Consider the following 12,500-nt stretch of genomic DNA (forward strand, 5'->3'; position numbering starts at 1 on the left):
TTGTTGTTGTTCTTGTTGCAGTCTCTACACTCTTTTTGTTTTTAATCTGCACTGTAAAATGATCGTGTAACGATGTTTTGAAGCGTACTTTGGAGTCGCCCCCCCCCCCCACCCCCCTACAAAAATCAAATTCTTAACAGTTTTGCCATAAAACTTTGCAGCAGCATCTTAAATGTCACCATACCTTTGATCACAAATAATCAATTCATAACTACAGCATAATAAAGATTGGAAGAAGAATTTGGCAGCAAATGTCCATCTGAGGTCCGTTACGTTTTCTGTTGAGTAAAAACAGCGGTGCATGGATGTTTACTTTAGATGGATCTCTCCCACATGGGTTCTTTCATTTGATTTGTTAAGCAGCAATACAGAAATATATTTGGTCTTGTGTTGTTAGGGACAATATTCCTTTCATATCACCAGCTACGAAACGTGTGCGTATATCTTGTCTGAACACCCATTCAATGTATGATCTCATTTAACATACTCAATGCCATGCAGCACAGACCCATACTGACATACATCGTGGATTCCTTTGGAGCAACATGTATGACTGGAACGAGATATTTTGGAACGTGAACTGATTGGAAAGATTTTCCCAGAAAAACAGTGACTCGACCATGTCTAGAAGACTTATCACCATACGCACTTTAGACACTTTCTTTGATCGAAAAGGACAGCAAGATCTAAGCAACTCACTGTGCGACGCCAGACAAATGGAATTCATTCTATCAGATTCATTCTAAGACTGTTTCTGAGCTCCTTGCGCGTATTGCCAAAAATGTCCTTGAATACATTGCTTTCTTACAGACTATTGTATGAGAGTATGAGTGAGCTCGAAAATATAGCCAACACAAACTTTGTATAGATTTGGCTTCTGCTCAATGTGACTTTTTTTGTGTGCATGCGTGTCATAAACAAATGAAAGTTGAATTGAAGAGTAACATTTAAAAAGAATTATTTTTTATTTGACTGGCAGTGCATGTAAACTGTGTCTTTAGCTGGATCTAATACTTGAGTCTTGCAGTTTGACATGAGGAAGCAAACTGATGACCGCAAGTTATGCCCAAGAACTTATGAATAACGTAGGCAGTGTCCAAATAGGTCAAATACCTTGCAATAACCAACCCCTCCAATACCACAGACGACAACTCAATAACATTCGCAATTATAACATTTTCGGGAAACGTATGCGCGACATTTTTCACGCATTATCTCTGAATTAAAAAAAAAACTCGGTGAATATCGGAACAAAGTTAGTGGTGCTATCTTACATGCACATGGTAAAGATCCCAGCCAAAGCTTAAGGTTTTGCAAAGGCGAACACACGCAGGCAGGTACAGACTAAAAGAGATATACCTTACACCTTGTCTTATCTCTCTCAGGGATTGGACCCGCAAGCCGGACTTTGACCTGGGCGTGTTCTCTCAGTTCTCGCTGTTCGACACCTACGGACAGGATCCGGCCAGTCTGCTGACTGCTAACGTCACCTTCGTTTGGATGCTGGTGGTCGGTGCCTTCCTCTCGGCCATCCAGCTGGTGGGGGAGCCCATTGAGTGCTTGTGTCCGGCCGAGAGTTCGGACGCCATGTGTAACTACACCAAGAGTTATTGCTGGACCTCACCGATGTATGTCATTGACTATGTGAGTAATATATAGAACAGGTAGTCTTAGTTTTTATAATGTTTGGTGTGATTATCGTTCATTGAAGAAAACAAAGCAGAAGAAGATGAAAGAGGAGGAGATGGTGAGGGGGAAATCAAGTAAATGATTGCCATGAGGACAGTTGCCACAGGAATCGGAGTGATGGGTTTGGTTGAGTTCGATTAGGCCACGCATTACTGGTTGCTTGGATGTTTAATTATCAAAATGTCTTTTTCAGGACAACCCGATACCAACGCTGCCGGAAATCAGATACGAGTCTGCGAAACGAGTGTTGGCGTTTTATCCTATAGTTCCCTTCATACTGTTCATCGTCGCCTGCATACTCAAATCGCCAAACTTCATCTGGAGGGCTTTCATGGTAAGTCTAGATGTTGTTCTTATTTGTAAGTAGCCTGTCTTGATGGATGGATCGATTGGTTGTTCGACTTGTAGATGGATAGATAGATGGATGGATGGATTGGTGGGTGAGTGTGTGGGTGTGTGGATGGATGGATAGATATATGGATGGACTATTGGATAGGTGACATGCCAGTAACGCGACATCCACAACCTGGAAGTAGCGTGAGTTCACTAACACAACATCAACTGGCGCGACACGCCACACGAGCAACAACCTGATATCACAAGCCTGATACCCAACTAGCGCGACAACCACGGGCAGACACCCTGCTAGTGCAACTTCCTCTAGCGCGGCGACCATCCAACACGAAAGCAGTCAGCGCGACATGACATTTTAACTGCTCACTGTCATGAGAGCGTGTGCGTGTGTGTGTTTCACCTTGTGCATTTTTGACGTCTCTACACACACATACAGAAAGAGAGAAAGAGAGAGAGAGAGAGGGGGGAGGGGGGGAGTCGGTACGATCATGCAGCCGTTACTTCAACATTTCAATCATTAATTTATTTATGTAACGCCTCTTTAAAAAGTGGGTCAGATAAGTTAATACCTTTTTTGTGCAATTTGAGAACGTGCATTCACCACATGTTTCTTCCCTTTCTTCATAGGGCAACGAAGGACTGAATATTCCCAAGGTGGTAGAAATTGGCCTTGACCCACAACAAGACGACGATGAGGCCGGCGCGGCAGTCGCCTTTGAGATGACCTTCAATCTAGAAAAAGGCAAACTGATACACAAGAGGAGGATAAGGAAGATGGTGAAAAACAAATTGGAGTCGGTTCAGAAATTTGTTGCTGCTCTTGGCTTTTTCCCGCTGGGTTCGGGCTTAGGGGCGTATCAGACGGGCCTGTTCATGTTCACCCGCCTGTTGACTCTAGTGCTGTGCTTGGCTGTTTTCCGTTTTGTAGGCTATACCTTACATACCGACTTCCACAGTTGGGGCTTAGAGTTGATCCGACGGTTTGTGACAGGCGACGATGACTCCTGGGAGGCCTTGGTCTTCCCCAAAGAAACACTGTGCGACTTCAAGATTCGGCAGCTGCAGAACGTCCAGCAATTCACCATACAATGCTTACTGCCCATCAACATGTGGAGCGAGAAGGTCTTCATCGCTCTCTGGTTCTGGCTGGTGCTGCTCGTTCTGGCCAACGTCTACAGCTACCAGTACTGGTTCCGCAAGCTCATCTTCCCCTCCAACCGCAGGGACCTTGTGTCCAAGCACCTCCTGCGCATCATTGCCACGGAAAAACGGAAGAAACGACAAGAAGACGTGACAAACTTTGCGCTCAACTATCTCACTCACGACTGTATCCTCGTGCTGAAAATGTTAGAGATCTGTGTGGGCGACCAGTTTGCTAACACGACGGTGAAAATGCTGTGGAAGGAATTCAACAAACCTTCTGTTGAAGAAGCTGACAAGCCTCCCGTAGAGGAAATGAAAGAGTCATTGGACAGTCTGAACGGTGAACACACCGTGGATTCGGATGAATCGAGCGCACGCCGACGGGCGGTGTAAATAGAGATTGCTACATGGCTTCCTGTATGATACCAGGCTTACATGAGTTGAAATGTTGAAATGCGAGCAAAAGTGAGCTATTCAGAATTGGAAAAAAGCAACGAGTGTAAACCTCGTATCAAAAAGCAAGCCACTGTGTATCTGTTAATCAAACATTCTGAACTTGCGTGCCTTCTACCTCAAACTTTCAGACGGAGTCGAAGTGTCCAAATTAAAGACGCGTCCTCTGAAAGCTCGATCTCTTCCAAAGTGAATTCTCTTAAGTGAAAAGCAAAAAGACGCCACAATAGGAATTATAGCTTCACGAGTTAGTTCTCAAAATTCTTACAGTGGAAGCAGCAAAGCGTTTCGAGAATGAAGTACATGTATGTCTCGGTTACTTTTTATCATGAGTCGAGAAAAATTACTTCTGAGGTCCTGCCAGACTGTAGTTTAACCCGACCTCATTTACATTTACACGAATAAGGAGATGATATCTTTGCCACATGGGTGGTCTCTCTCACGTATGAGGGATAAAAATGTTTTCTGCGGAGAGAACGGTTAGTAACCCTCCAAACAAAGCAAAGTTTGTCCTTTTGAAATCACGTTCGTTATTTGCAAATGCTTTATCAGCTTTAAAGATTGTAAAAATGACGATGATTCTTCTTCTTTACCAAAAAAGCGCTAAATCGGCACACACAAAAAGAAGTAAAACGACAACAACAACAACAACAACAAGCAAACAAAACCAAACCACAACAATGTTTTTACTTTATTTGTTTAAAAAAAAAATGTCTGTTGTTTGCTTGAGCCCACTTCTCTCTACTAAAATGTGCATATAAGTTTTGGAGGCGTGGCAGAGCTGCAGATTGCATATTGCACACGTAGACATACTGTGTTTAGATGAGTGGTGATACTGCCGTTTGGAATGTCAAGTGCCCCGTAACATTTCAATCATTGCCAATTCTGGACACCAATTGTCAAAGCTTGAGTCAGCCGTCAGAGTATCTGTTTTGCAACTAGTCATAGCTGTAGTTTTGCTATACCTTGGTCTACTCATAAGAAACAATGACATTTTGACGTTTTAGGCGTTTTCAAAGAGACAGCCAGGAACCTTTTCAATGCAAGCAAATACACTTGTTCAATCATTATGTCACACTGGAATCCCCATATTTGTCAACTATATAATTCGCGCATCACACCGTTTGCACAGAAGGCTTGGTGTATTATTGCCAAGTTTCCCAAATGTTTAAAAATGTAAATTTTGGCCTCGGTTATCTGCTTTTGAAATATTTTGGCAAATGACAACCGAGTGAGTGCCAAATCACACACCCACTTATTAATACACATTTACATCTTTTAAATCATGCCCTTTATGATTCCACCTTGCATAATTTGCAAGGTAGCCACCGTTCTTGAACACCACGGTATTTGATGTATCAATATTCAGTAAAAGCTTTAGCTTGCCAGAATTTCTTGCCAGCAGATGTAGTCGTCGTTTCTGGGGAATTTGAGTATGAGTTATTTCTAATATGCTGACTGTTAGCAAATGATAACAGACATGTCGAGAAAAAAGATATCAAGCATGAGCCTTTAAGGCGATTGCTGATATCGTTTGTGAGACATGTCTGTTATCATTTGCTAACAGTCAGCATATTAGAAATAACGGTTTTATTACCGTTTAAATCGACCAAAAGAAATTTCGAAGCGACCCCGCGAATTTGACGGAACAGCCGCAATGGGAACTTGAGCGCTCCTACCTGATTATGCCTGTCAGTCAAAGAATTCTCGTGACCTGGGTCAGCCAATCAGAGTAACACACCTGACGTGATGAATATTCACAGGTCAAATGCGTTTGACACACAACAATCTCACAAGATAAACCACGTTGAACATGCGTTTCGGTTGCTTAGCTTTTTCTTGTTGAACAGAGAGCGACAGATTTAGAACCGACTCCAGACGGATGGGAAATGACGTAAAGATACATTTGACGTAAAGCGAGTGACACAATTTCACTTGATTTTTCCGCAATTAGATAATTTAGATTTCAAGTGAGCGGGTCCCATTGCACACTCAGACGATGGGCGGTGCCTTGCTGTTCCGTAAAGCACCCACCGACAAAACTCGCTTTTCGGTATTTTTTACATAAAGAGAGTATTATCTGACAGCATTTGAAGTGTCATTCTTTAGAATAAATCACGCTGATATTGTTGATTTAAATTGTCACTGTGTCTTGTTAATTTATAGCTTGATAAACAAAAAGGGTCCCTGTCTGAACGTCATAACATTTAGAGGGTCACCTAGAATCCGCCCTGATTGGTCAAAAAGCCATATGGGGCACCGAATTGGTAATAATATACGATAACAATATTACATCATCAGCAAAATTATAAACATATATATAATAATATGTGTACCATTCTTTGTAATATTCAAAGGCATTTCGTTAACTAAGAGCGAAAACAAAATTGTCTCGTTATCTCGCTTTGTTTTACACCTTTTTGACAAATATAGTGATCTGAAAGACCTGTCCCATTATTACACCTAGCTCATATTCTCACAAACACATGCATACTTCTAATGGCGTAATAGATTCTCCCACTTAGTTCAGTAAAGGCCATATCTTCGCATGTAATATCAAATCAAACCCTCTTTTCAAATCAATAAAAGCTTAGCAATGTTTCTTATTAGTCATCAAATATATCTGATTGACTGTAAATAAGATAAAACTGTACCCAGTGACAGTGGTTGACTACTTGTGTGTTGTTTAAAATGCTTAAATGTGTTATAATATTCTTTTGGCATGTTTAATGTGTCTGATGGTACATTGCAGTGTTTGGTGATGTTAACAACAATACTGACGGCTTAAAGTTTAAACAAGTGTTCTTCTTCTTCTTCTTCTTCTTCTGCGTTCGTGGGCTGAAACTCCCACGTACACTCGTGTTTTTTGCACGAGTGGAATTTTACGTGTATGACCGTTTTTTACCCCGCCATTTAGGCAGCCATACGCCGTTTTCGGAGGAAGCATGCTGGGTATTTTCGTGTTTCTATAACCCACCGAACTCTGACATGGATTACAGGATCTTTTTCGTGCGCACTTGGTCTTGTGCTTGCGTGTACACACGGGGGTGTTCGGACACCGAGGAGAGTCTACACACAAAGTTGACTCTGAGAAATAAATCTCTCGCCGAACGTGGGGACGAACTCACGCGGCCAACTGGATACAAATCCAGCGCGCTACCGACTGAGCTACATCCCCGCCCTAAACAAGTGTTCCAAACGTAGAACAGATGAGTCAGTCTAATGGCATTATAATTGTCATCGACGTAGTTGTTTTTTTTCCTCCAAATCTTCAGCAAGGTTACTCTTATAGTATTGTGTTGTAGGTATTGTGACGAAGATTGCAAGCAGATAGATAGTTATTCAGTAGGCTCCTGTTTTACTGCTTCATCTTGCAGTGACACACTTCTTTCAAATCAAAGAAAGACAAACAGCCTTCATAGTCTTGGAGATATTGTTGTGAGTGTGGTTTCTGCTGTTGTCTGAACTTGTGAGAATCATTTTTTGTGTGGTCAGGTACCAAGTTGTTGCCGAGTTGTTTTTACGACAGTCAAACTATGCACGCACGTCTTCAATAGCACAAGCACTCAGGCACATACCTAGCTGAACACATGCACGCGCTCACATACACATATAAACGCATACATACACACACATTTTACCCTTCACACACACACACACACACACACACACACACACACACACACACACACACACACACACACACACACTTGTACTTCTGAGGAAACGCTTGCACCCAAAAAATTTCACAAAACTGATTTCATCCCTGATACTGAATCAGGAAACACCAAAAGCCTAGCTAGTACACAAGTTGTATATTCTTGTATTTAATTATGTCCAAGTGAAAGGGAGCTCTTATCTGTTGTACAAAGATGAACACAAAGATGAACATATTTGGGATGGTTTACATGGTCTGTTATACGATAAAAAGGTACCTTTCATGGCTTAAACAAGATCCCATTCGCCTTGGGCACGAGCTAACAAAACAAACATCTTTTATAGCGTAATGTGTACGGTAACACACATTCATGATCATTGATGGTGGATGTAACAAGAATAGTATGCATGAAAACAGAGCCGAAATCAACATTTGTACATTATTTCTAAATTTCTAATTCAAATGTATTTCTGATTAACAATTGATTCAATCCGTATTTCTGATGTAATAAACAATTCGGTAATATTGCAAGAGTATCGAGAATCACACGTACAACAGTTCTGCTAAATAAGACCAATCTGCACACAACTTAATATATTCTATATTATTCAGAATATCATTAACATGTTGTAAATAATGTTTAATCCGTCATAGAGTTGTACGAAGGTGTGTTAGAGATGCTTATGCAGGAGTACTGTTGGGTGGGAACAAGAACAAACAGAACATGAACAAACACTTTAGTATCTGTTTAAAAAAAAACCACCAGAAGTTTGCCCGTAGGCCTGTATCACAAATACAAAACGTTAACACACCAAGACATATACAAAGATGAAATATTAAATTAAACATCACCCATAGCACATAACTAGCAATATCCTTTCTTGACTCAAACCGTACAAGGCTAGGAACTCAGCGCTCCAAAAACCTGCGGAAAACAAGGAAGTGAAGCATCACTAGCCAGATCCACAACACAAGAAATGACTTCTTGAGACAGGCGTGGATAATCATGGTACACAGCAAAGTCTGCTGTGTATTGTTCACAGAGTAGCGCTTATTGCTCACACAGTAGAGATCACTGTTCACAGAATAGTTATCATTGTTCACTGAGTAGTGCTTATTGTTCACACAGTAGGGATCATTGTTCACACAGTAAAGATCATTGTTGACAGCGTAGTGCTCGTGCTGCTCGCTGTTCTCACCGTAGTCCTCGGACATGGACCACGCACGAAGATTGCACAGTTTCTCTCGTTGTAACAGGCTAAAGGTGCTCTTGTCTTCTACCCAGATATGGCAAAAACGTTTCCAGCCCCATCTGACGAAGTTGATTTGCAGAGCGTGGGTCAGCAAAGGAAAAGCAGCTACAGTCACAAACAAAGCCACAAAGCGGACCGTTGCCTCGTCACAAGCCTGTTGCAAAAAAAATAGAAAAACGTTATGGATGTAATAAGCACCAGCCTAACATACTTGTAAATAGTTAAACAATGTCATCAACTCAAACACTTAAAAGAACACTTTCACTAGTTTCGACTGATTGACTTACTGAGAATAGGCGTCACGCTTGTCTTTGATTTCCACAATGCTCTGGAACCCTGGGGCCCTGAACATTCTTTTTGATAACTGGGTTCACAGCCTGGCTTCCTGTCCATGATTTTTCACTTACTTTTGCACAAACAAAATGATGATAAAAAAAACTGTTTTGGCGTGTTGTTGTCAGACCAGCTTTTTTGTTGGACCTCGGGGAGCATATCGCCTTCTGTTTCATCTTTATTTATCAATATAAAAATGGAACAGAAGGCGATATGCTTCCCTCGGACCAACGGAAAAGCTGGTATGTCAACAACCCACCAAACATCTAATAATGTCATTAGGCTAATTGAAAAATCTCACCTGGTACCACTGCAGAACACATGGCAAGACAAGAAGCGCCGCAAGACCGAGAAGAGTGAAGGAAATGCATGGGTACACCTCTAGCTCCATCTGGTCAGCGACAAACAAACAAACAAACAATCACACAAACAACAAACAAACAAACAAACAAAGATTTCAGATTTAAAGAAAAGTACAAACAAATACAGAAAGAAACTGTACTTTAGGCCTAATTTACGACGAAGTACATTTGTCTACTTTCTCACCGTCACCTAAAGCACCCACGACCACCCCCACATTCCCAAACCTTCCTACACACACACATACACACACACACCGCCACCACCAGCCCCCTACCTATAATTGTACAAGAACTTCATTCCAGATTCGCATATATACATCATTGACAGAGAAAATGGGATAAGAACAAAGATTTGCGCAAGGAATACAATTGCAATTGTTTTTTTTTGTCGTCTTTCTCATTGTTGTTGTTGTTGTTGTTGTTGTTGTTGTTGTTGTTGTTGATGTTGTTGTGGGTCTTTGTCGTTGTTGTTTTTTGCTATTGCTAGTGCTATTGCCCCAAACTACACTGCTGCACCACTCAGGAGGTTACATAAATGGAGGAAAGGTTTTACCAGACATGCATAAAAAAGCAACTCACGTGGTCCTTATTAGTCAGCCCTTTGGCCCAGCAGTCAGCGTTGGCGTACTGGGAATTTTCCTGGAAGTAATTCGCCGGACAGTGACAGTCTAAGGGCTCCCAGACCAAGGGAAAGACCCAAGGGAGCACGGCCACACCCGTACAGAGCACAATGGTGATGGAGCTGGCAATCATACTGGATTTTGTTCATAGCGTTCAAATCAGTGTTCCACGCGACAAGCTACGAATCTTTTCTATCACATCTATACAAATGTATGGTGTTAAACATACAGAATAAGGTGTAGTGTAGGTTGATAGCCTACTAACGTTCATGGCGGCCTGATTTATCATAGTGTGGTTTGAAGTAGATTGTGGGATACTGGCGCGGGATATCTTCAAAATGCTGGCCTTCTTTGAAAGATTGTCCAAAATACACAGGGAGTCACACACGTGAAGAAGGCTTTCCAACAGGCACAGAATAAAAACGCCTTCGCAGTATATGGACAACAAGATCAGAACAAATCGCTGCGTGGTGCCAGAAATGGAATGCATTCTGTTAGATTGACACTGCAAGTGGTTCAAAGGTCCTAGAATGTGTTGCGAAAACATGCCGATGAATAGACTGCTTTTTTGTAGCGTGTATGAAAGTGTGTGCGCCAAACGATATACAATGCACATTTTATGTGGATTTGAATGAAGTCCAATATGTCTTTTGAAAGTTATACATGTAACACATACATGTAGACTAAAAGCATGAGATAAAGCTTCACATTCAAAACGAGTTGAAGATTTATTTCGTCAGTGGCGAGCCAGGTAAATCTTAGCATTGCTTTTATTTGAGCTGATACTGGATTTCTGCACAGACGTACACAAAGAAACAATCTGAGGGTCAGAATGATAACAAAAGCTGTAGATAATTAATAATGCGTGAAGTGCATAAATTAAAAGCCGAACAAAAATGTTAAAAAAATCGAAATAGGTGCTTGGGTGATTTAAAGGCAATTTTTTCTCTCTTTTCCCGTTTATATCGGCTTGCAAGAGGTCTGCCCAGACTATCGTTTTGACACACACCAGACATCGACGGTCTGGCTGCTTCTTAATGATCTTGTGCAGATCGGATTTTTGTGACGATGACACAGGAGTCAATCTGCAAAATTAATTCAGCTAAATATTTTCACTCTCCAAAGAAAGCATACTCATGTACAATGCTAGGCAAATGTGTGGTGGACTATATGTACGTTTTCACGAGGAAGCAAGTAACTTCCAGGTAAACGTTCAGGGTGGTACCTGTGCAGTACAAGTTAGGATGTCATAAACAAATGTTGTCTTGAAGGATTTGTACTCAAAATGATATGTTTGACTATCCCTTGCAGATCAGATAAGTATGTTATAAACAATTCAATAAAAGAAAATATCCAGCATGGCCACAGCCTTCATCACCATTGGGCTCTTTGTGGGGATGGTCTTACTACCTAGCATCTTTCCGATGTTCTTGGAGCCCATAAAGTGTCAGTGTCCGGCGGTTTACCCTGAAGCAAATTGCCATTTCGCCAATTATTACTGCTGGATGAAAGGGCTGACAGGTCTTGACGTCTCTGTGAGTTTTTCTTCTTTTTATATTTAGTCAAGTTTTGACTAAACATTTTAACATCGAGGGGGAATCGAAACGAGGGTCGTGGTGTATGTGCGTGTGTGTGTGCGTGCGTGTGTGTGTGTGTAGAGCGATTCAGACTAAACTACTGGACCGATCTTTATGAAATTTGACATGAGAGTTCCTGGGTATGAAATCCCCGAACGTTTTTTTTCATTTTTTTGATAAATGTCTTTGATGACTCTCTCTCTCTCTCTCTCTCTCTCTCTCTCTCTCTCTCTCTCTCTCTCTCTCTCTCTCTCTCTCTCTCTCTTTATTAGTATTTATTTGTATTAGAAGTAAGGACCGGTTGTAAGAAAAGGCGTCGCCTTAAACCTCTATCCTTGAAAAATAAAGTTCCATCATCATCATCATCATCATCTCTCTCTCTCTCTCTCTCTCTCTCTCTCTCTCTCTCTCTCTCTCTCTCTCTCTCTCTCTCTCTCTCTCTCTCTCTCTCTCTCGCGCGCGCTCTTTTTACATTTAGTCAAGTTTTGACTAAATGTTTTAACATAGCGGGGGAATCCAGACGAGGGTCGTGGTGTATATATATGTGTGTGTGTGTGTGTGTGTGTGTGTGTGTGTGTGTGTGTGTGTGTGTGTGTGTGTGTGTGTGTGTGTGTGTGTGTGTGTCTGTGTGTCTGTGTGTCTGTGCGTGTGTATGTGTAGAGCGATTCAGACTAAACTACTGGACCGATCTTTATGAAATTTTACATGAGAGTTCCTGGGTATGAAATCCCCAGATATTTTTTCATTTTTTTGATAAATGTCTTTTATGACGTCATATCCGGCTTTTTGTAAAAGTTGAGGCGGCACTGTCACATCTTCATTTTTCAATCAAATTGATTGAAATTTTTGCTGAGCAATCTTCGACAAAGGCCGGACTTCGGTATTGCATTTCAGCATGGAGGCTTAAAAATTAATTAATGACTTTGGTCATTACAAATCTGAAAATTGTAATTAAAATTATTTTTTTATTAAACGATCCAAAATTACTTTTATTTTATTCTCCATCATGTTCTGATTCCAAAAACATATAAATATGTTATATTTGGATTAAAAACAAG

At 41.2% G+C, this 12,500-nt stretch overlaps 2 protein-coding genes and 1 long non-coding RNA gene across 3 annotated transcripts in view; 1 reads left to right on the forward strand and 2 right to left on the reverse strand.

The window, feature by feature from the left end:
• The window catches only part of LOC138959456 (innexin-11-like), a 7,975-nt gene extending 901 nt beyond the window's left edge, over positions 1–7,074 (forward strand). The window contains exons 2-4 of the mRNA XM_070330955.1: positions 1,386–1,644; positions 1,883–2,023; positions 2,671–7,074. Of these exons, the coding sequence (XP_070187056.1) occupies positions 1,386–1,644; positions 1,883–2,023; positions 2,671–3,579 (1,309 nt within the window). The 3' untranslated portion in view covers positions 3,580–7,074. The remainder of the gene's footprint in view (positions 1–1,385; positions 1,645–1,882; positions 2,024–2,670) is intronic.
• Positions 1–12,500, reverse strand: part of LOC138959462 (uncharacterized) — a 381,943-nt gene that overhangs the window by 300,188 nt on the left and 69,255 nt on the right. The window lies entirely within an intron of this gene.
• LOC138959458 (uncharacterized) lies at positions 7,360–10,889 on the reverse strand. Its single transcript, XM_070330958.1, has 3 exons — positions 9,825–10,889; positions 9,185–9,274; positions 7,360–8,704 (listed from the first exon to the last, which is right to left on the reverse strand). Exons 1-3 carry the CDS (start codon positions 9,996–9,998, stop codon positions 8,207–8,209), a joined length of 762 nt encoding a protein of 253 aa, XP_070187059.1. The 5' UTR covers positions 9,999–10,889; the 3' UTR covers positions 7,360–8,206.

Source organism: Littorina saxatilis, linkage group LG2 (genome assembly GCF_037325665.1).
Source record: "Littorina saxatilis isolate snail1 linkage group LG2, US_GU_Lsax_2.0, whole genome shotgun sequence".
Lineage (NCBI taxonomy): Eukaryota > Metazoa > Mollusca > Gastropoda > Littorinimorpha > Littorinidae > Littorina > Littorina saxatilis.

Coding starts and splice junctions, on each gene's coding strand:
- LOC138959458 (XM_070330958.1), bottom strand. CDS start 9,998: ATGATTGCCAGCTCCATCACCATTGTGCTCTGTACGGGTGTGGCCGTG. Junction 9,275..9,824: donor GGCTGACTAATAAGGACCAC/GTGAGTTGCTTT, acceptor GTCGCTGACCAG/ATGGAGCTAGAGGTGTACCC. Junction 8,705..9,184: donor GTGTTCTGCAGTGGTACCAG/GTGAGATTTTTC, acceptor TTTTTGCAACAG/GCTTGTGACGAGGCAACGGT.